We start from the raw sequence: 25428 nt of genomic DNA, 5'->3' as shown, positions 1-25428 counted from the left end.
AGGTGACCAAGAACCCAATGGTAAATTTGACAGAGCTCCATAGTTCCTCTGTGGCGATAGGAGAATCTTCCAGAAGGGCAACCATCTCTGCAGCACTCCACCAATCAGGCCTTTACAGTAGAGTGGCCAGACAGAAGCCATTCTTCAGTAAAAGGCACATGACAGCCCGTTTGGAGATTGCCAAAAGGCACCTAAAGGACCCTCAAACCATGAGAAACAAGATTCTATGGCCTGAATGCCAAGCTTCACGTCTGGAGGAAACCTGGCACCATCCCTATGGTGAAGCATGGTGGTGGCAGCATCATTCTGTGGGGATGTTTTTCAGGGGCAGCAACTGGGAGACTAGTCAGGCTCGAGGGAAAGGTGAATGGAGCAAAGTACAGAGAGATCCTTGATGAAAACCTGCTCCAGAGCTCTCAAGACCTCAGACTGGTGTGACGGTTCACCGTCCAACAGGACAACAACCCTAAGCACACAGCCAAGACAACACAGGAGTGACTTCAGGACAAGTCTCTGAATGTCCTTGAGTGGTCCAGTCAGAGCCCGGACTTGAACCCGATCTAACATCTCTGGATCGAAATAGCTGAGCAGCAACGCTCCCCATCCAACCTGACAGAGCTTGAGAGGATCTGCAGAGAAGAATGGGAGAAACACCCCAAATACAGGTGTGCCAAGCTTGTAGCATCATACCCAAGAAGAGTCAATGCTGTAATCGCCGCCAAAGGTACTTCAACAAAGTACTGAGTAAAAGGGTCTGAATACTTATGTAAATGTGATATTTACGTTTAAAAAAAAATGTGTAATACATTTTCAAACATGTCTGAAGACCTGTTTTCGCTTTGTCAATATGGGGTATTGTGTGTAGATTGATGAGGATACTTTTTTTTAAATCCATTTTAGAATTAGGCTGTAACGTAACAAAATGTGGAAAAAGTAAAGGGGTCTGAATACTTTCTGAATGCACTGTATGTTCGGTACATTGATGTGCTGCGTGTCATTATAGGCTACTGTATATCACATGTATTTAGACTGCTGTATATCACATGTATTTAGACTGCTGTATATCACATGTATTTAGACTGCTGTATATCACATGTATTTAGACTGCTGTATATCACATGTATTTAGGGTGCTGTATATCACATGTATTTAGGGTGCTGTATATCACATGTATTTAGGGTGCTGTATATCACCTGTATTTAGGCTGCTGTATATCACCTGTATTTAGGCTACTGTAATTTCACATGTATTTAGGCTGCTGTATATCACATGTATTTAGGCTACTGTATATCACCTGTTTTTAGGCTACTGTAATTTCACATGTATTTAGGCTGCTGTATATCACCTGTATTTAGGCTACTGTATATCACCTGTTTTTAGGCTACTGTAATTTCACATGTATTTAGGCTGCTGTATATCACATGTATTTAGGCTACTGTATATCACCTGTTTTTAGGCTACTGTAATTTCACATGTATTTAGGCTGCTGTATATCACATGTATTTAGGCTGCTGTATATCACATGTTTTTAGGGTACTGTATATCACATGTATTTAGGCTGGACTTAGGCTCCCTCAAGGTATAGTTAACATGAGAGGACAAAAGATCTTCTGACTAAAACCAAGCCTTTTACTTGGTTTAGACAACGTCTGAAATGCCACCCTATTCCCTATGTAGTGCACTCCTTTTTACCAGGGCCCACAGGGTCCCTATTCCCTATGTAGTGCACTCCTTTTTAACCAGGACCAATAGGATAGTGACTGCTTGAGGAAACGCAGATGGAAAACATCCAGGCAGTTTCTCCATTATGTATGAAATGACTGAACTCATTGGACTCATTGTGCGCAATGACTGGACTGGACTCATTGTGCGCAGACACACCGCACAAAGGACAAATACTTTGTCCTATTAAGAAGTTAAAAAAAGACACTTCCGGTGTTTTCCCACAGAACACCGGCAATTGAAGTGGTACGTAAAACTGGCACAGTACGTTCTTCATAAAACACGGAGTTACTGTGAGTGGCATGTAAAACTGGCACAGTACGTTCTTCATAAAACACGGAGTTACTGTGAGTGGCATGTAAAACTGGCACAGTACGTTCTTCATAAAACACGGAGTTACTGTGAGTACAAGAGGAAAATAAATCCCTCTCACATACACTTAGTCTGTTCAAAGTGAAAGCATTCCATTAATAACCTTTGAACGCTACTCAATGATAAGCATATAAAAAATATACATATATATAACTTTTTCTCCACAATTTCTTGATATCCAATTGGTAGTTACAGTCTTGTCCCATCGCTGCAACTCCCGTACGGACTCAGGAGAGGCGAAGGTGGAGAGCCATGTGTCCTCTGAAACACGACCCTGCCAAAACGCACTGCTTCATGACACACTGCTCACTTAACCCGGAAGCCAGCCGCACCAATGTGTCGGAGGAAACACCATACAGCTGGCGACCGTGTCAGCGTGCACTGCGCCCAGCCCGCCACAGGAGTTGCTAGAGCGTGATGGGACGAGAACATCCCGGCCGGCCAAACCCTCCCTTAACCCGGAAGACCCTCACGGGTCAAACCCAGGTCTGTAGTGACGCCTCAAGCACTGCGATGCAGTGTCTAAGACCGCTGAGCCACTTGGGAGGCCCATTGATAAGGAATATTACCTTTCTGTGCACTGGCTTTGGGATCTTTCAGTTCTTTCTGTGCTTCTTCGATTTTATCTGCAACACAAAAAAAAAGAGAACCGTTGGTTTCCAGCACAGAGAAACAAATCATAGTAACACAAGGCAAATTACCCAGAGGCAGTGTAGAAAGTAACTATTGATACTGAGGATGCTTCCCACACTGGTGTTGTTTGTGTTCTACTGAAGAACCAGACATTGTTCCATGGCAAATGGAGGACAACGGAGAAATCCATCATTAATGAGGCACAGCACTTAGGGCTAAGACACATCCCAAACGGCACCCTATTCCCTACATAGTGCATCACTTTTGACCTATAGGACCTGGTCAAAAATAGTGCACTACAGAGGGAATAGAGTGGTATTTGCTACACATACAGTGTTGAGAAAAAAATCAATTCCACAGCATATGAATGATAAATGCTAGAGGGCAAACAAATTAATGCGGTGTGCTAATTTAACTCTAATTATCGTTAAGATGGGCTTCGAAGGCGATCTACAGGTAACTGCCCCCCCCCCTCCAAATTATTTTTTAACACCAACATAAACGGTCTTAATAGGGCGTTGGGCCAGTACGGGTCGCCAGAACAGCTTCAACGAGCCTTGGCATAGATTCTACAAGTGTCTGGAACTCTGTTGGAGGTATGTGACACCATTCTTCCACGAGACATTCCATCATTTGGTGTTTTGTTGATGGAAAACGCTGTCTCGGGCGCCGCTCCCAGAACCTCCCACATGTGTTCAGTTGGGTTGAGATCTAGTGGCTGTGACATACACACAAGTGATAAGCAGCAGATCTTGATGAGATGTCATTTTAAGTAATTGGAGCACCCTGTCGTGGTGCAGAAAAGACAGCGTCAGGATCGCACAATGATTTTCAAGAAGTTTAACCAACTTGTGGTGCTGGAGGATGGCTGAAGTTGAGGAACAAACAAAAGTAGTTAGCAGTGGGCCTTTTGCCTAATAGACCTACGACTACGTGATACAGCTATTAGTAGACTATAGTCTAATAGACCTACGACTACGTGATACAGCTATTAGTAGACTATAGTCTAATAGACCTACGACTACGTGATACAGCTATTAGTAGACTATAGTCTAATAGACCTACGACTACGTGATACAGCTATTAGTAGACTATAGTCTAATAGACCTACGACTACGTGATACAGCTATTAGTAGACTATAGTCTAATAGACCTACGACTACGTGATACAGCTATTAGTAGACTATAGTCTAATAGACCTACGACTACGTGATACAGCTATTAGTAGACTATAGTCTAATAGACCTACGACTACGTGATACAGCTATTAGTAGACTATAGTCTAATAGACCTACGACTACGTGATACAGCTATTAGTAGACTATAGTCTAATAGACCTACGACTACGTGATACAGCTATTAGTAGACTATAGTCTAATAGACCTACGACTACGTGATACAGCTATTAGTAGACTATAGTCTAATAGACCTACGACTACGTGATACAGCTATTAGTAGACTATAGTCTAATAGACCTACGACTACGTGATACAGCTATTAGTAGACTATAGTCTAATAGACCTACGACTACGTGATACAGCTATTAGTAGACTATAGTCTAATAGACCTACGACTACGTGATACAGCTATTAGTAGACTATAGTCTAATAGACCTACGACTACGTGATACAGCTATTAGTAGACTATAGTCTAATAGACCTACGACTACGTGATACAGCTATTAGTAGGGTATAGCCAAATGGCCATTTGATTAATTGTTCAGCAGTCTTATGGCTTGAGGATAGAAGCTGTTAAGGAACCCTTTGGACCTAGACTTGGCGCTCCGGTACCACTTGCCGTGAGGTAGCAGAGAGAACAGTCTATGACTTGGGTGACTGGAGTCTTTGACAATTTTTTGGGTACTTCCTCTGACACCCCCTAGAATATAGGTCCTGGATGACAGGACACTTGGGCCCAGTGATGTACTTGGCTGTACGCACTGCCCTCTGTAGCGCCTTGCGGTCAGATGCCGAGCAGTTGCCATACTAGGCGGTGATGCAACCGGTGATTTCAGAAGCAAAGTGGGCGGACAAAAAAACACAGGCTACATTGTCCCACCCCCTAATCTGATGGTGGGGGGGTAGATGTCTAGTCTCCCTTATGGCTCTGATCAGGTGCTAGCGCATGCACACACGCGCACACACACACACACACACACACACACACACACACACACACACACACACACACACACACACACACACACACACACACACACACACACACACACACACACACACCAGAACAGCGACACACACACACACACACACACACACACACACACACACACACACACACACACACACACACACACACACACACACACACACACACACACACACACACACACACACACACACACATTTAAAAAACAAACAGCCAAACCAGCCCTGAAGGATGGACCTGGGATGGTAACTACTAGCCATAGAGGGCAGAAAGAAAATGTTGTGTGGTTGAAAAAGTGTTGTTACTGTGAAGAAGCCGGGGAGGTCAGTACATTATGTCATGCTCTGAGTATTAATCCAGTCACACCCGTCTGTGTCTCTCTCTGTGTGTCTCTCCCTCTCTCTCTGCCTCCCTCTCTCTCTCTCTGCCTCCCTCTCTCTCTCTCTGCCTCCCTCTCTCTCTCTCTCTCTCTGCCTCTCTCTCTCTCTGCCTCCCTCTCTCTCTCTCTCTCTGCCTGCCTCTCTCTCTCTCTCTCTGCCTGCCTCTCTCTCTCTCTCTCTGCCTCCCCCTCTCTCTTTGCCTCCCCCTCTCTGCCTCCCTCTCGCTCTCTCTGCCTCCCTCTCGCTCTCTCTGCCTCCCTCTCGCTCTCTCTGCCTCCCTCTCGCTCTCTCTGCCTCCCTCTCGCTCTCTCTGCCTCCCTCTCGCTCTCTCTGCCTCCCTCTCGCTCTCTCTGCCTCCCTCTCGCTCTCTCTGCCTCCCTCTCGCTCTCTCTGCCTCCCTCTCGCTCTCTCTGCCTCCCTCTCGCTCTCTCTGCCTCCCTCTCTCTCTCTCTGCCTCCCTCTCTCTCTCTCTGCCTCCCTCTCTCTCTCTCTGCCTCCCTCTCTCTCTCTCTGCCTCCCTCTCTCTCTCTCTGCCTCCCTCTCTCTCTCTCTGCCTCCCTCTCTCTCTCTCTGCCTCCCTCTCTCTCTCTCTGCCTCCCTCTCTCTCTCTCTGCCTCCCTCTCTGGCACACGCCGCAGATGATATAATACAGCCCCGCCCCCTTACCCCAGCCCTGTCTGCCTGCCTGACGGGAGGAACACAAAGAATCTCCCTGCAGAAAACACAGCAACCCACACATTAGATAACAATCCACCAACAGGACCCCGTCTCCTCCTGCTGAAAAACAAGCATTAAGTCCAAGCTGCTCCGCCCAGTACAGAGCACCACGGCCTCTGAATCACGGAGAGGCAGGGAGGGAGGCCCTGTAGCATCCCAAATGGTACCCTATTCCCTACATAGTACAATACTTTTCACCAGAGCACATGACCAGTCCTATAGGCCCCTGGTCAAAAGTAGTGCACTATAAAGGGAATAGGGTGCCTAGCCGCTGTTGTTTTTACTGTGTGTTGTTATTAAAAGGCACAGGGCAAGGCTTTCAGAAGAGCCTTTTACCATGTGATGTGTGACATGGTCAGGTTGACTAAGGGTTTCACGAGGGAGGGGCGACTAAGGGTTTCACGAGGGAGGGGCGACTAAAGGTTTCACGAGGGAGGGGCGACTAAGGGTTTCACGAGGGAGGGGCGACTAAAGGTTTCACGAGGGAGGGGCGACTAAAGGTTTCACGAGGGAGGGGCGACTAAGGGTTTCACGAGGGAGGGGCGACTAAGGGTTTCACGAGGGAGGGGCGACTAAGGGTTTCACGAGGGAGGGGCGACTAAGGGTTTCACGAGGGAGGGGCGACTAAAGGTTTCACGAGGGAGGGGCGACTAAGGGTTTCACGAGGGAGGGGCGACTAAGGGTTTCACGAGGGAGGGGCGACTAAAGGTTTCACGAGGGAGGGGCGACTAAGGGTTTCACGAGGGAGGGGCGACTAAGGGTTTCACGAGGGAGGGGCGACTAAGGGTTTCACGAGGGAGGGGCGACTAAGGGTTTCACGAGGGAGGGGCGACTAAGGGTTTCACGAGGGAGGGGCGACTAAGGGTTTCACGAGAGAGGGGCGACTAAGGGTTTCACGAGGGAGGGGCGACTAAGGGTTTCACGAGGGAGGGGCGACTAAGGGTTTCACGAGGGAGGGGCGACAAGGGTTTCACGAGGGAGGGGCGACTAAGGGTTTCACGAGGGAGGGGCGACTAAGGGTTTCACGAGGGAGACATTTATCATTCAATTTTCTTACAAACATTTTTTATTGTCAGTCGATCCTCCTGGGGAGAAAATACAAGTTAATAAAACATCATAAAACCTAATAAATAAAACGCTGAATGTATACTGTAAATGAACAGATGAACACAATCTGAACCACGTGATCCGGCCCCAATGGCACCCTATTCCCCATAGGACTCTGGTCAAAAGTAGTGCACTATATAGGGTATAGGGTGCTATTTGGGACACACATCTGGTGCGTGACTGGAATTTAAAGGGAGGTTCAACATTGTTTTAGTGGTACTGGATTCAAGGGTGTGAGTGTGTGATGGATGGCTGTAGAGGTGTGTGATGGATGGCTGTAGAGGCCTGTGATGGATGGCTGTAGAGGCCTGTGATGGATGGCTGTAGAGGCCTGTGATGGATGGCTGTAGAGGCCTGTGATGGATGGCTGTAGAGGCCTGTGATGGATGGCTGTAGAGGTGTGTGATGGATGGCTGTAGAGGTGTGTGATGGATGGCTGTAGAGGTGTGTGATGGATGGCTGTAGAGGTGTGTGATGGATGGCTGTAGAGGCGTGTGATGGATGGCTGTAGAGGTGTGTGATGGATGGCTGTAGAGGTGTGTGATGGATGGCTGTAGAGGTGTGTGATGGATGGCTGTAGAGGTGTGTGATGGATGGCTGTAGAGGCCTGTGATGGATGGCTGTAGAGGTGTGTGATGGATGGCTGTAGAGGTGTGTGATGGATGGCTGTAGAGGTGTGTGATGGATGGCTGTAGAGGTGTGTGATGGATGGCTGTAGAGGTGTGTGATGGATGGCTGTAGAGGCCTGTGATGGATGGCTGTAGAGGTGTGTGATGGATGGCTGTAGAGGTGTGTGATGGATGGCTGTAGAGGTGTGTGATGGATGGCTGTAGAGGTGTGTGATGGATGGCTGTAGAGGTGTGTGATGGATGGCTGTAGAGGCCTGTGATGGATGGCTGTAGAGGCCTGTGATGGATGGCTGTAGAGGTGTGTGATGGATGTAGATTCAGGCAACATGATTATATCTGTGGATCAGATCGGTGGTGGGAGGGGCTGGTGTGGGTTGGCTTGCAGAGCGGTAGGCCTAGAACGAGTCTCATCGTTGGCGCTACCATGACAACCAGGAAGTCTGCTCCTCATGGCAGATTGCATTCCCTCCCTGTCCGCTCGCCTCAGGGTGGTGGAATGTGATTAAGCTGGTTCCTATAGATGAAAAATGACGTCATAAGCGCCACATGTGAAACGTGCACGTGATTGTGCTACTATGGACACCTGCGTGTTTGTGAGTTCACGACACACAGCCTCAACACGGAGGAGCCGTGCTTGCCGGGAAGCTGGGAAACCTGTTCACGTTCCCATTTAGCCACCTGACACCAATGAATTTAAAGAGATTCCTTGTCGGACACCGGATTCCTTGTCCAAACACGTTGTCTAAACACGTTCTAAACGAGGACAGCAGTGTCGCTTCGCCTAATTAAAATAGGCCTGGCTCAATTTCCTCAATGAAACAGGATCACTATCTGTCAGCATGATAACTAACTTCATTACATTATAAATCAGAGGAGTGTACCCACATAGTACAGGGAACATCTGGAACAGACCCCACCTGGCTGGGACCCCTGGCTGGGACCCCTGGCTGGAACCCCTGGCTGGAACCCCTGGCTGGAACCCCTGGCTGTGCCCCCTGGCGCTAACCCCTGGCTGGAACCCCTGGCTGGGACCCCTGGCTGGGACCCCTGACTGGACCCCTGGCTGGGACCCCTGGCTGGACCCCTGGCTGGGACCCCTGGTGAGAGGCAACCCCCGCTACTCGCCTCCTTACCTCCCCTGTTGCCTGCCCCTGTCAAAAAGATTACAACCAGATTACCACCAGGCTCACCTCCCCTGTTGCCTGCCCCTGTCAACCAGATTACAACCAGACTACCACCAGGCTCACCTCCCCTGTTGCCTGCCCCTGTCAACCAGATTACAACCAGGCTCACCTCCCTTGCTGCCTGCCCCTGTCAACCAGATTACCACCAGGCTCACCTCCCTTGCTGCCTGCCCCTGTCAACCAGATTACCACCAGGCTCACCTCCCTTGCTGCCTGCCCCTGTCAACCAGATTACCACCAGGCTCACCTCCCCTGCTGCCTGCCCCTGTCAACCAGATTACCACCAGGCTCACTTCCCTTGCTGCCTGCCCCTGTCAACCAGATTACCACCAGGCTCACCTCCCTTGCTGCCTGCCCCTGTCAACCAGATTACCACCAGGCTCACCTCCCCTGCTGCCTGCCCCTGTCAACCAGATTACAACCAGGCTCACCTCCCTTGCTGCCTGCCCCTGTCAACCAGATTACCACCAGGCTCACCTCCCTTGCTGCCTGCCCCTGTCAACCAGATTACCACCAGGCTCACCTCCCCTGCTGCCTGCCCCTGTCAACCAGATTACAACCAGGCTCACCTCCCTTGCTGCCTGCCCCTGTCAACCAGATTACCACCAGGCTCACCTCCCTTGCTGCCTGCCCCTGTCAACCAGATTACCACCAGGCTCACCTCCCCTGCTGCCTGCCCCTGGCAACCAGATTACCACCAGGCTCACCTCCCCTGCTGCCTGCCCCTGGCAACCAGATTACCACCAGGCTCACCTCCCTTGCTGCCTGCCCCTGTCAACCAGATTACCACTAGGCTCACCTCCCCTGCTGCCTGCCCCTGTCAACCAGATTACCACCAGGCTCACCTCCCCTGCTGCCTGCCCCTGTCAACCAGATTACCACCAGGCTCACCTCCCCTGTTGCCTGCCCCTGTCAACCAGATTACCACCAGGCTCACCTCCCCTGCTGCCTGCCCCTGTCAACCAGATTACCACCAGGCTTACCTACCCTGCTGCCTGCCCCTGTCTGCCAGATTACTACCAGGCTCACCTCCCTTGCTGCCTGCCCCTGTCAACCAGATTACCACCAGGCTCACCTCCCTTGCTGCCTGCCCCTGTCAACCAGATTACCACCAGGCTCACCTCCCTTGCTGCCTGCCCCTGTCAACCAGATTACCACCAGGCTCACCTCCCTTGCTGCCTGCCCCTGTCAACCAGATTACCACCAGGCTCACCTCCCTTGCTGCCTGCCCCTGTCTGCCAGATTACCACCAGGCTCACCTCCCTTGCTGCCTGCCCCTGTCTGCCAGATTACCACCAGGCTCACCTCCCTTGCTGCCTGCCCCTGTCTGCAAGATTACCCCCCGGCTCACCTCCCTTGCTGCCTGCCCCTGTCTGCCAGATTACCACCAGGCTCACCTCCCTTGCTGGCTGCCTGCCAGGCAGTAACACATTTAGCTCAGGTCAACAGCCTGCTCTCTCCTTCTGGGGACTAGCCATGGACACCACGCCAATCAAGTACATCCATGTGTGCTTTGCATATGTGTTTTGAGATCAACAACGGAGCACAATCCCAGTGGGCTGGGCAGCAGAGCAGACAGCATTGCAGATGGGTTCATTAATGAAAATTGCAACCTATAACCAGGGCCCATAGAGCACTATAACCAGGGCCCATAGAGCACTATGCCCAGGGCCCCATAGAGCACTATAACCAGGGCCCATAGAGCACTATGCCCAGGGCCCCTAGAGCACTATGCCCAGGGCCCCTAGAGCACTATGCCCAGGGCCCCTAGAGCACTATGCCCAGGGCCCCTAGAGCACTATGCCCAGGGCCCCTAGAGCACTATGCCCAGGGCCCCATAGAGCACTATAACCAGGGCCCCTAGAGCACTATGCCCAGGGCCCCTAGAGCACTATGCCCAGGGCCCCATAGAGCACTATGCCCAGGGCCCCTAGAGCACTATGCCCAGGGCCCCTAGAGCACTATGCCCAGGGCCCCTAGAGCACTATGCCCAGGGCCCCATAGAGCACTATGCCCAGGGCCCCTAGAGCACTATGCCCAGGGCCCCATAGAGCACTATGCCCAGGGCCCCTAGAGCACTATGCCCAGGGCCCCATAGAGCACTATGCCCAGGGCCCCTAGAGCACTATGCCCAGGGCCCCTAGAGCACTATGCCCAGGGCCCCTAGAGCACTATATAGGGAATAGGGAGCTATTTGGGACACATTTGGGAGCTGGCCAGTTAGCTAGCTCCCCTGGTAGCCTCCAAATAGCAGCATCATTATGGTAATATTTGTCATTAACATTAAATAGAGCTGTGATGGGGAGTGGTTATAGAACACTGGGTCTGGTTGAGTTACACCGGTCACACTGGGGAGTGGTTATAGAACACTGGGGAGTGGTTATAGAACACTGGGGAGTGGTTATAGAACACTGGGTCTGGTTGAGTTACACCGGTCACACTGGGGAGTGGTTATAGAACACTGGGTCTGGTTATAGAACACTGGGTCTGGTTGAGTTACACCGGTCACACTGGGGAGTGGTTCTAGAACACTGGGGAGTGGTTCTAGAACACTGGGGAGTGGTTATAGAACACTAGGGAGTGGTTATAGAACACTGGGGAGTGGTTATAGAACACTGGGGAGTGGTTATAGAACACTGGGTCTGGTTGAGTTACACCGGTCACACTGGGGAGTGGTTATAGAACACTGGGTCTGGTTATAGAACACTGGGTCTGGTTATAGAACACTGGGTCTGGTTGAGTTACACCGGTCACACTGGGGAGTGGTTATAGAACACTGGGGAGTGGTTATAGAACACTGGGTCTGGTTGAGTTACACCGGTCACACTGGGGAGTGGTTATAGAACACTGGGTCTGGTTATAGAACACTGGGGAGTGGTTATAGAACACTGGGGAGTGGTTATAGAACACTGGGTCTGGTTATAGAACACTGGGGAGTGGTTATAGAACACTGGGTCTGGTTATAGAACACTGGGGAGTGGTTATAGAACACTGGGGAGTGGTTATAGAACACTGGGGAGTGGTTATAGAACACTGGGGAGTGGTTATAGAACACTGGGGAGTGGTTATAGAACACTGGGGAGTGGTTATAGAACACTGGGGAGTGGTTATAGAAAATTGGGGAGTGGTTATAGAACACTGGGGAGTGGTTATAGAACACTGGGGAGTGGTTATAGAACACTGGGTCTGGTTATAGAACACGGGGAGTGGTTATAGAACACTGGGGAGTGGTTATAGAACACTGGGGAGTGGTTATAGAACACTGGGTCTGGTTGAGTTACACCGGTCACACTGGGGAGTGGTTATAGAACACTGGGGAGTGGTTATAGAACACTGGGTCTGGTTGAGTTACACCGGTCACACTGGGGAGTGGTTATAGAACACTGGGGAGTGGTTATAGAACGCTGGGGAGTGGTTATAGAACACTGGGGAGTGGTTATAGAACACTGGGGAGTGGTTATAGAACACTGGGGAGTGGTTATAGAACACTGGGGAGTGGTTATAGAACACTGAGAGAGGGCCTGGCTAATGGCTGGCTGCTGAGCCCAGCATTATACTGATGGCTGTGCCATTACCGTACACCATGAGGAAAAACAGAGAGACAGAGACAGAGAGAGAGAGAGAGAGAGAGAGAGAGAGAGAGAGAGAGGGACAGATGGAAAGACAGAGAGAGGGATAGAGAGAGAGAAAAATATATAGAGAGGGAGGGAGGGAGGGATAGAGAGAATAAATAATAGACTTGCTGCAGATGAGATAGTAGCAGACAACTGCCCCCCACTTCTGTTAACTGTCACTGTGAGGGAGGGAGATGGAGGTGATGTACATGGAGGAGAAACCCCCACACAGGCAGCCCCCGACACACATAGTCACAGAAACCCCCCCCACACACACAGTCACAGAAACCCCCCCACACACAGTCACAGAAACCCCCCCCCCCACACACAGTCACAGAACCCCCCCCCACACAGTCACAGAACCCCCCCCCCACACAGTCACAGAACCCCCCCCCCACACAGTCACAGAACCCCCCCCCCCACACACAGTCACAGAAACCCCCACACACAGTCACAGAACCCCCCCCACACACAGTCACAGAACCCCCCCCCCCCCCCCACACACAGTCACAGAACCCCCCCCCCCCCCCCCCCACACACACACAGTCACAGAACCCCCCCCCCACACACAGTCACAGAAACCCCCACACACAGTCACAGAACCCCCCCCACACACAGTCACAGAACCCCCCCCCCCCCCCCCCACACACACACACAGTCACAGAAACCCCCACACACACAGAACCCCTCCCCCCACACAGAACCCCCCCCCACAGTCACAGAAACCCCCCCCACACACACAGTCACAGAACCCCCCCCCCCCCACACACACACACAGTCACAGAACCCCCCCCCCCACACACACACACACAGTCACAGAAACCCCCACACACACACACAGTCACAGAACCCCCCCCACACACAGTCACAGAAACCCCTCCCCACACACAGAACCCCTCCCCCCACACAGAACCCCCCCCACAGTCACAGAAACCCCTCCCCACACACAGTCACAGAAACCCCCCCACAGGCAGATGTACGGTACACACTGGAACATTAATACGTTAGATACAAATGGTGGGTTTAGCTGTCTGTCATTGTTATCTTAGATAGTCTAACAGGGGGCGAAGATAACAACAGGTTGCTATAACAACAGGTTGCTATAGTCACTGTTATCTTCGATAGTCTAACAGGGGGCTAAGATAACAACAGGTTGCTATAGTCACTGTTATCTTAGATAGTCTAACAGGGGGCTAAGATAACAACAGGTTGCTATAGTCACTGTTATCTTAGATAGTCTAACAGGGGGCTAAGATAACAACAGGTTGCTATAGTCACTGTTATCTTAGATAGTCTAACAGGGGGCTAAGATAACAACAGGTTGCTATAGTCAGTCACCTGACTGGCCCATTAAAAATAGCCGTCTTTAACAATGAGAGACTGGTGTCCTGCAGATGCAAAGGAGATTACTCTTAATGTTGACGCTTATACACACACACACACACACACACACACACACACACACACACACACACACACACACACACACACACACACACACACACACACACACACACACACACAGTGGACAAAACATTAAGAACACCTGCTCTTTCCATGACACAGACTGACCAGGTGAATCCAGGTGAAAGCTATGATCCCTTATGGAAGTCACTTGTTAAATCAACTTCAATCAGTGTAGATGAAGGGGAGGAGACGGGTTAAAGAAAGAATGTTAAGCCTTGAGACATGGATTGTGTACGTGTGCCATTCAGAAGATGTAAGTGCCTTTGAACGAGGTATGGTAGTAGGTGCCAGGCTCACCAGTTTGTGTCAAGAACTGCAACGCTGCTGGGTTTTTCACACTCAACAGTTTCCTGTGATTATATGAAGAATGGTCCACCACCCAAAGGACACACACACACACACACACACACACACACACACACACGGCTAGTGCTACATTTACTGATGGCTCAGGGAAACCACTACTGAAATGACCACTTCTCCTTTGCAAGCAGGGAGCTACTGTGTGATTGGTCTGTCTGTTTATGGTTGCACCCTTACAAGAAAATATCACAAAATAAACTCCCATGGGTCTCGAGAAAATGAACAAATCACTACAAAAAGACGAAACAACCATTCACAGACTAGAAAAGACCAAATCATCAATAACAGACTAGAAAAGACCAAATCACCAATAACAGACTAGAAAAGACCAAATCATCAATAACAGACTAGAAAAGACCAAATCACCAATAACAGACTAGAAAAGAGACCAAAAAAAAGAACAGATGCCGGTATGCAGTAAGCTACCGGTTATGGTCAGTGGTGGGTGACACACAGACACACATCGGCAGGCACAGACCAGACCAGCGACTACAGTGTTCCATTACCCAACAGTCTATAGCCATCAGACCAGTGACTACAGTGTTCCATTACCCAACAGCCTATCATCATCAGACTAGTGACTACAGTGTTCCATTACCCAACAGTCTATAGTCATCAGACCAGTGACTACAGTGTTCCATTACCCAACAGTATCATCATCAGACCAGCGACTACAGTGTTCCATTACCCAACAGTCTATCATCATCAGACCAGTGACTACAGTGTTCCATTACCCAACAGTCTATAGTCATCAGACCAGTGACTACAGTGTTCCATTACCAACAGTCTATCATCATCAGACCAGCGACTACAGTGTTCCATTACCCAACAGTCTATAGTGATCAGACCAGCAACTACAGTGTTCCATTACCCAACAGTCTATAGTCATCAGACCAGTGACTACAGTGTTCCATTACCCAACAGCCTATAGTCATCAGACCAGTGACTACAGTGTTCCATTACCCAACAGTCTATAGTGATCAGACCAGCAACTACAGTGTTCCATTACCCAACAGTCTATAGTGATCAGACCAGTGACTACAGTGTTCCATTACCCAACAGTCTATAGTCATCAGACCAGTGACTACAGTGTTCCATTACCCAACAGTCTATAGTCATCAGACCAGTGACTACAGTGTTCCATTACCCAACAGCCTATAGTCATCAGAGCAGTGACTGCAGTGTTCCATTACCCAACAGCATATAGTCATCAGACCAGTGACTACAGTGTTCCATTACCCAACAGTCTATAGTGATCAGACCAGCAACTACAGTGTTCCATTACCCAACAGTCTATAGTGATCAGACCAGTGACTACAGTGTTCCATTACCCAACAGTCTATAGTGATCAGACCAGTGACTACAGTGTTCCATTACCCAACAGTCTATAGTCATCAGACCAGTGACTACAGTGTTCCATTACCCAACAGTCTATAGTCATCAGACCAGTGACTACAGTGTTCCATTACCCAACAGCCTATAGTCATCAGAGCAGTGACTGCAGTGTTCCATTACCCAACAGCATATAGTCATCAGACCAGTGACTACAGTGTTCCATTACCCAACAGTCTATAGTGATCAGACCAGCAACTACAGTGTTCCATTACCCAACAGTCTATAGTCATCAGACCAGTGACTACAGTGTTCCATTACCCAACAGTCTATAGTCATCAGACCAGTGACTACCGTGTTTCATTACTTAAGTCTAGTCTCCATCCACCCTGATAGACAATGAGGCTTGGAAAAAGAGAATGAGTGTGAGAAAGCACCCAGACTACTCTGCACTAGACTGTAAGTGTTGAGTGCTCCAAACCCTAATAGACAATAAGGGGTGGAGAGAGGGAGTGTGAGAAAGAAAGAGAAAACCCCCCAGACATACTCTGCAATAGACAACAATACTGAGTGCACCGTCTCTCTCTCTCTCAAACGTCTGAGAGAGTTTCACTTCCCAAAATCTCTGCAGCACGGCATGAACAAAGTACTCAGGAAAAGCTCTCACTCTCCCTCTCTGCAGTTACGGGATCAGCTTCTGACTACTAAGCACTCGGGGAAAGGAGTGGAGTGGAGAGGAGAGGAGGGGAGAGGATAGGAGTGGAGAGGAGAGGAGGAGTGGATAAGAGGGCAGAGGATAGGAGGGGAAGGGAGAGGAGTTGAGGGAAGAGGAGTCGATAGGAGTGGAGAGGAGAGGAGTGGAGGGAAGAGGAGTCGATAGGAGGGGAGAGGATGAGTTGATAGGAGTGGAGAGGAGTGGAGTCGATAGGAGAGGAGTCGATAGGATTGGAGAGGAGTCGATAGGAGTGGAGAGGATAGGAGAGGAGTGGAGAGGATAGGAGAGGAGTCGATAGGATTGGAGAGGAGTCGATAGGAGTGGAGAGGATAGGAGAGGAGAGGAGTCGATAGGAGGGGAGAGGAGTTGATAGGAGAGGAGAGGAGTCGATAGGAGGGGAGAGGAGGCAAGGTGGGAGGATGGCATGGTGCAGCACTCCCTGCTGGGGTTAGGCGTGTCTCGCTCTATTGGGATAGAATGGGAGGGAGAAAAAACATATCTTTTTTTAATAAAGCCAGATATAAAGTATGTAGAAAAGATAATGGACCAATATAAATTTTAATAAGACCATCTTTGAGAACTTACTACCACCAAACCGCGCCATTGGCCATTGACCCCCCCCCCTAACTTTGCCACCGTTGCTAAAATAAATCCTAGGGGAAACAGTGTGTTCGCATGTGTGTGAAGGCATGGCAGTGAATGGCAGTTTGGGAATAAAACACACCATTATCCCTTGCTTCAGGCGGTGCTGAATAATGTATGGATGAACAGGGGGAAGCTGGTGTGAGAGCAAAGTATGAAGTCACATGTGCAAGTGAACAAATACAGATTTGGACTGAGCGACACAGTGACATGAGAGCCTAAATGGCACTCAATACTTTCAAATCAAATCAAACTTTATTTGTCACATACGCCGAACAGGTGTAGACCTTACCTTGAAATGCTTACTTACAAGCCCTTACACTAACACAGTTTTAAGAAAAATAAACGAAAAATAAATAAATAAAAGAGCAACAATAAAATAACAATAACGAGGCTTTATACAAGGGGTACCGGTACCGAGTCAATGTGCGGGGGCACAGGTTAGTCGAGGTAATTGAGGTAATATGTACATGTTGGTAGAGTTAAAGTGAATACGCATAGTAGCAGCAGGGGGGGGGGGGGGGGTCAATTCAAATAGTCCAGAGTAGTCTGGATGGTTCCCTCTTTGATTAGCTGTTCAGCAGTCTTATGGCTTGGGGGTAGACGCTGTTAAGAAGCCTTTTTGGTCCAAGACTTGGCGCTCCAGTACCGCTTGCCGTGCAGTAGCAGAGAGAACAGTCTATGACTAGGGTGGCTGGGGTCTTTAGCAATTTTTAGGGCCTTCCTCTAACACCGCCTGGTATGGCAGGAAGCTTGGCCCCAGTGATGTACAGGGCCGTACGCACTACCCTCTGTAGCGCCTTGCGGTCGGAGGCCGAGCAGTTGTCATACCAGGCATTGACGCTGTAGAACTTTTTGAGGATGTTTGGACCCATGCCAAATATTTCCATTCTCCTGAGGGGGAATAGGCATTGTTGTGCCCTCTTCACGACTTTATTGGTATGTTTGGACCATGATAGTTTGTTGGTGAGGTGGAACTTGAAGCTCTCAACCTGCTCCACTACAGCCCCGTCGATGAGAATGTCGGCGTGCTCAGCCCTCCTTTTCCTGTAGTCCACGACCAGCTCCTTTGTCTTGATCACGTTGAAGGGAGAGGTTGATGTCCTTGCACCACACTGCCAGGTCTTTGGCCTCCTCCCTATAGGCGGTCTCATCGTTGTTGGTGATCAGGCCTACTACCGGTGTCGTCAGCAAACTTAATTATAGTGTTGGAGTCGTGCTTGCCCACGTAGTCATAGGTGAACAGGGAGTACAGGAGAGGACTAAGCACGCACCCCAGAGTTGAGGATCAGTGTGTTGTCTACCCTTACCACCTGGGAGAACTATGGTCTAACGTAGTGCACTATATAGGGAATAGGGTGCCATTTGGCCCCTGGTGTAAAATAGTGCACTAGATAGGGAATAGGGTGCCATTGGGCCCTGGCCTAAAGTAGTACACTATGTCATGACGTGGCCCTCTTTGGGTATAGCGAGTACCTCTCTCCCTCTCCTACACCCAGATTGTTATCTCAGGTCATACATTCCTGGAGGAGACTCTCTCCCCCTGGCCAGGCAGTATAGAGAGAGAGTTTCACAGTAGAACAAAGGAACTTCTACATCACAGAACTTGAGAACTGAACAATATCCATGTTTTGGAGAATGTGTAAACGGTCGGTGGAGAAGCTAACTACGACCCGGTCCGTTTTGTTTCATGTTTGTGACCTCATGAAAGACAATACAGCCACATTACCATAACTCTGTTTATACAGGTGCCTCCGTTATGAGGGTTGCATCTAATTATTGTATAAAATGAATGAGTTAAGATGAAACTATTTGTTAAATGATGTAATGCTATGTTAAACCGTTAATGTGAGAGAATTGTATTCCCTTTCAAGTTTAACTAAGTCATTGCCCCGCCCCCATGAACACAGACATGATCTGGCTCATGGGACAGCCATTTTCTACTGTTACGAATAAAACCCCCACCTGAAGAAACCCACTTCAGACCATGCATACCTCGGTCAGCTGAGGGAGCAAAGGTTGGAGTAGAGACCACAAAAACCTCAGTATAAGCCAAGGTTGGTTGCTGAATTCTTAACCATACCACGTAGTTAAACTCTGAGACTATCGATCAGACAGAATAAGAGCAACTCTTCAATACTAATTACTAGTCTGCAGCTAGAAATTATGTACCATTGAATGCGAAGACCGACAACCGCCGAAACAACTATTCTATAAGAACATTTCTGAATGGGACTCTGAAGTATCCATTCTAACCACGAGAGACTTCATGGGAGCAGAGAGAGGGGCGGATGAACTTTCCAACAGAAAGATGGACGATTCCAACAGAGATCACGACGACACACTGAGCGTAAATATGTATTGATTGCAATTATTCCCGAATGAGTGAGCGTTCATGTGCAAAGATTAGCATTTCAATCAATATAATTATCAACTGTGTAGTGACTCTTGTAATTCCCGCCCTTCTCAGTCCACACTAGAGGTCGACCGATTAATCGGAATGGCCGATTAATTGGTGCCGATTTCAAGTTTTCATAACAATCGGAATTCGGAATTTTTGGACATTGATTTGGCCGATTATTTTTATACCTTTATTTATCCTTCATTTAACTAGGCAAGTCAGTTAAGAACACATTCTTTTTTTCAATGACGGCCTAGGAACGGTGGGTTACTGCCTTGTTCACGGGCAGAATGACAGATTTTTACTTTGTCAGCTCGGGGATTCAATCTAGCAACCTTACAGTTAACTAGTCCAACGCTCTAACCAACTGATTACATTGCACTCCACGAGGAGACTGCCTGTTGCGCGAATGCAGTAAGAAGCCAAGGTAAGTTGCTAGCTAGCATTAAACTTATCTTATAAAAAACAATCAATCAATCATAATCACTAGTTAACTACACATGGTTGATGATATTACTAGTTTATCTAGCGTGTCCTGCGTTGCATATAATCGATACGGTGCGTATTCGCGAAAAAGGACTGTCTTGCTCCAATGTGTACCTAACCATAAACATCAATGCCTTTCTTAAAATCAATACACAAGTATATATTTTTAAACTTGCATATATAGTTAAAATTGCCTGCTAACCTGGCTCGTTGCGAACTCTGTGAAGACTATTCCTTCCTAACAAAGACATCCAACTTCGCCAAACGGGGGATGATTTAACAAAAGCGCATTTGCGAAAAAAGCATAATCGTTGCACGGCTGTACCTAACCATAAACATCAATGCCTTTCTTAAAATCAATACACAGAAGTATATATTTTTAAACCTGCATATTTTGGTAAAGAAATCCAGGTTAGCAGGCAATATTAACCAGGTGAAATTGTGTCACTTCTCTTGCGTTCATTGCACGCAGAGTCAGTGTATATGCAACAGTTTGGGCCGCCTAATTTGCCAGAATTTTACGTAATTATGACATAACATTGAAGGTTGTGCAATGTAACAGGAATATTTAGACTTATGGATGCCACCCGTTAGATAAAATACGGAACGGTTCCGTAATTCACTGAAAGAATAAACGTCTTGTTTTCGAGATGATAGTTTCCGGATTCGACCATATTAATGACCTAAGGCTCGTATTTCCGTGTGTTATTATGTTATAACTAAGTCTATGATTTGATAGAGCAGTCTGACTGAGCGATGGTAGGCACCAGCAGGCTCGTAAGCATTCATTCAAACAGCACTTTCGTGCGTTTTGCCAGCAGCTCGTCGCTGTGCTTCAAGCATTGAGCTGTTTATGACTTCAAGCCTATCAACTCCCGAGATTAGGCTGGTGTAACCGATGTGAAATGGCTAGCTAGTTAGCGGGGTGCGCGCTAATAGCGTTTCAAACGTCACTCGCTCTGATACTTGGAGTGGTTGTTCCCCTTGGTCTGCAAGGGCCGCGGCTTTTGTGGAGCGATGGGTAACGCTGCTTCGAGGGTGGCTGTTGTCGATGTGTTCCTGGTTCGAGCCCAGGTAGGGGCGAGGAGAGGGACGGAAGCTATACTGTTACACTGGCAATACTAAAGTGCCTATAAGAACATCCAATAGTCAAAGGTATATGAAATACAAATCGTATAGAGAGAAATTGTTCTATAATTCCTATAACTACAACCTAAAACTTCCTACCTGGGAATATTGAAGACTCCTGTTGAAAGGAACCACCAGCTTTCATATGTTCTCATGTTCTGAGCAAGGAACTTAAACGTTAGTTTCTTACATGGCACATATTGCACTTTTACTTTCTTCTCCAACACTTTGTTTTTGCATTATTTAAACGAAAATTGAACATGTTTCATTTTATTTAAGGCTAAATTGATTTTATTGATGTATTATATTAAGTTAAAATAAGTGTTCATTCAGTATTGTTGTAATTGGCATTATTACAAATACATTTTCTTTTAATAAAAAAAATGACATCGGCACTGGCCCTCCAATAATCGGTGTCGGCGTTGAAAAATCATAATCGGTCGACCTCTAGTCCACACCCACTTCCCTTTGTCCACCAAGCCGTTATATCGGCTTAGCCCACTAGGGGACCTCCCCAATAATTTCCTTGTAACCATATCTACTGTGTTGTTTGTTTATGCATTTCTGTGATTGTTTAGTTAATTAGTAAATTAATGATTAAGACAATTGGTGTATGGATGATTCATAGTGAAGACTGGGTTCATGCAGATAACCAACCATTTACGACGTTTGGAATGAGACTAACGTGAAGTAAAGAATAATTCATTAATTAGAAGACTAATTGATCAGATATTAAAATATCTGAAAAGTTATATTAGGAAAATTATAACTTTGTAATCTGAAGATTCTCCTTGGTGCCCCGACTTCCTAGTTAATTACATTTACATGATTAGTTTAATCACGTAATAATAATTACAGAGAATTGATTTGATAAAATAACAGTCTTCAATTTAATGATGCCAAAGACACGACAACTATATAGGGAATAGGGTGCCATTTTGTACTCAAGCAGCCATTAATGGCATGGAAACACTAGTAGTGTTTGCCAGACAAGAGTACGTAGCACCTCTGAACAGAGTACCGGCTGCAATTTGTGAACCGGTTCTACAGGGAGAAAATGACAGCAGTCAGACGCCTACCGGTGCGGTTGCTCTAAAACACAACACCACGTCAGCAAGCAAACGAACGGCAGACAAATGGCACACTAAAAGGCAGGACGTCATTCGCTGCGATGTGGTTTTCTCCACCACTCACGGTCCAATGTAATGAGGAGACAGGTTACAAGTCTATAGGCAGAAAACACTGACAGATAATCATGTGGTCCATACATGTGAACAAACCAAACGCAGGCCCACGCAACATGCATTTTCACAAAGCAACAGATCAACCACTTCCAAACAACACCTAGTCAAAACACACATTTGATTTCCAACACACACACGTACCACCCAGCACTGACTGTGTGTGTGTGTGTGTGTGTGTGTGTCTGTGTGTCTGTGTGTCTGTGTGTCTGTGTGTGTGTGTGTGTGTGTGTGTGTGTGTGTGTGTGTGTGTGTGTGTGTGCGCAAGCGGGGGTGGCCACGAATGTGAATTCTGTAACTTCCATCTCTGTTAGACAAGACATATTTAGCCTCTGAAAATATGTCCTGTACGAATAGAGAGACAGACTGCCAAAGCAGCACACACATGGCCAAGCAGAGATAAATGATCATTTGTTTCTCTATAGCCGATCATGGAAGGTGTGATTATGGAGCTGAAAAATAGCATTTCTGGAAGATATTTTAATTTAATATTAGATTTTTGCCACTTTTGCCCTAATTGTATTTGACAGGGGAGAGAAATGACCATTGAAATGCTACAGCCGTCCCAACTGTACAGTACTACACAGTCACCCACTCTTATTTTCATTGTGTAAAACCCAAAAGGAGGAATGAAAAAAGCCAACCGTCAAAAATCGATCGGGTCAACTTCTCAAGTTCCCCATTGCTGGGTTCTCCTGGGGGCCGTGAACCAGAACTAACATCCAGACTGCTGTTCCACTCAACTGACTCCACAGAGTGACGGCCAGCAAGTTATCAACGGTGACCAAGGAGACCTGGGCCGTGTGGGGCAAGAAGCACGTTTCATTAGACTCCGTGTGAAAACCAACTTCACACACACAGTCACACACACACACACAGTCACACACGCACACACACACAAACTCTTCAGATCAGTGGAGGAAATATGGGAGGGGGGGGGGGGGGGCTGTCGTTCGGCTCAGACTATGATAAGGTTTTCCTTCATACATTCCCTAATCACGTTAATTAATTAGAAATACTTTAGCACGAGATTGCCTTGTCTTCTGCACACTTGACAAAAGCTAAGCTCTACGTCGATGCAGTCATTAGCGGAGGCAAATAGTTTGGAGAAGTCTAACACTCACTCATACTGCAGGGCTGTCCCCCAAAATGGCACCCTATTCCCTATATAGTGCACTACTGTTGACCAGGACCCATAGAGAATAGGGTGCCATTTTGGACAAATGATCAGTCATACTAGTCCAGGAAGTTCAGCACGGGGTGTGAGTTTGTCGCTAATATTACCTTCAAAAACCAACTACCATGCTGTTCAAAAACCAACTACCATGCTGTTCTGTAACCGACTACCACGCTGTTCTGTAACCGACTACCACGCTGTTCTGTAACCGACTACCACGCTGTTCTGTAACCGACTACCACGCTGTTCTGTAACCGACTACCACGCTGTTCTGTAACCGACTACCACGCTGTTCTGTAACCGACTACCACGCTGTTCTGTAACCGACTACCAGGCTGTTCTGTAACCGACTACCAGGCTGTTCTGTAACCGACTACCACGCTGTTCTGTAACCGACTACCACGCTGTTCTGTAACCGACTACCACGCTGTTCTGTAACCGACTAACACGCTGTTCTGTAACCGACTACCACGCTGTTCTGTAACCGACTAACAGGCTGTTCTGTAACCGACTACCAGGCTGTTCTGTAACCGACTAACACGCTGTTCTGTAACCGACTACCAGGCTGTTCTGTAACCGACTACCACGCTGTTCTGTAACCGACTACCACGCTGTTCTGTAACCGACTACCACGCTGTTCTGTAACCGACTACCACGCTGTTCTGTAACCGACTACCACGCTGTTCTGTAACCGACTACCAGGCTGTTCTGTAACCGACTACCACGCTGTTCTGTAACCGACTACCACGCTGTTCTGTAACCGACTACCTGTAACCGACTATCTGAGTTTGACAGTCGTTTCACTGACTTTGCATCATTTGAGCCTATTGCCACGTATATATAATATCCGTTTTGGCAGAGACATAAATGTGGAAGTCATTGCCTCCAAAATGGGATCACTTTTTCAGTTGGACACAACTATAGCAGAAACTGAAATGTTCACCCTTCAAAATGACATTCAGCTGAAATCCAGGGCAGCCACTGAGATGAAGAGTTCTGGGAGATGCTAGAGGAGAGGTATCCCAACATAAGAAGATGTGCTCTCAACATATCAGCCCTTGTTTGGATCAACCTACCTCTGAGTCTGCATTGTCTCACATGAAGATAATAAAGTCCAGATCTACTATGGTGGATGACCACTTTGTGGCCTGCATGAGACTGGCAATAAACTGCTCCAGCATTGACTAGGAAAAACAACTTGCCTCCACCCAATGCCAAAAGTCACACTAAAAAGGTAGGAAATTAAATGAGTTGCAATTATTTGTGGAAAACATGTTATTGATCCACATTATATTTGGGTATCAAATAGGATTCATTGCATCAGGTTCATACTCAGTGGTGTGTTGCGTTTCATATATTGTGTTGTTTGGTTTAGATTTAGAGACTGGTAGATCTCATCAGGCTGGCAAATGAAGAAGTAGATCTCACGTCAAAGAAGGTTGGGCACACCTGGTCTAGGAGCAACGACGGTTCAACAACGCAGTGGTAGGCCACACAAGCTCACAGAACGGGATCGCTGAAGCGTCTAGTGAGTGAAAATCGCAAGTCCTCGATTTGAAAGACTGGACTACCGAGTTACAAACTGCCTCTGGACGCAACGTCAGCACAAGGACTGTGGACATTCATGAAATGGGTTTCCATGGTCGAGCAGCCGGACACAGGCCTAAGATAGCCATGCACAATGCCAAGCATAGGCTGGAGTGGTGTATAGCTTGCCGCCATTGGTTCTCTGGAGTGATAACTCACCCTTCACCATCTGGCAATCCGATGGACGAATCAGGGTTTGGCGGATGCCGGGAGAACGCTACCTGCCACAATGCATAGTGCCAACTGTAATGTTTGGTGGAGGAGCAATAATGGTCTGTGGCTATTTTTCATGAATCAGGCGAGGTCCCTTAGTTCCAGTGAAATCTTAACACTACAGCATACAATGAAACTATAGACGATTCTGT

The 25428-nt window shown here is 47.9% G+C and overlaps 1 protein-coding gene across 6 annotated transcripts in view; it reads right to left on the bottom strand.

Moving 5' to 3' along the window:
* The window catches only part of LOC139555291 (zinc finger protein 40-like), a 111866-nt gene that overhangs the window by 26701 nt on the left and 59737 nt on the right, over positions 1–25428 (bottom strand). For all 6 annotated transcript variants that reach the window (XM_071368979.1, XM_071368981.1, XM_071368976.1 and 3 more), the window contains one exon: positions 2664–2720. In XM_071368979.1, the coding sequence (XP_071225080.1) occupies positions 2664–2720 (57 nt within the window). The remainder of the gene's footprint in view (positions 1–2663; positions 2721–25428) is intronic.

Source organism: Salvelinus alpinus, chromosome 26 (assembly GCF_045679555.1).
Source record: "Salvelinus alpinus chromosome 26, SLU_Salpinus.1, whole genome shotgun sequence".
NCBI lineage: Eukaryota > Metazoa > Chordata > Actinopteri > Salmoniformes > Salmonidae > Salvelinus > Salvelinus alpinus.
The sequence above is the reverse complement of the archived record's forward strand: the minus strand, read 5'-3'. Positions and strand labels throughout refer to the sequence as shown.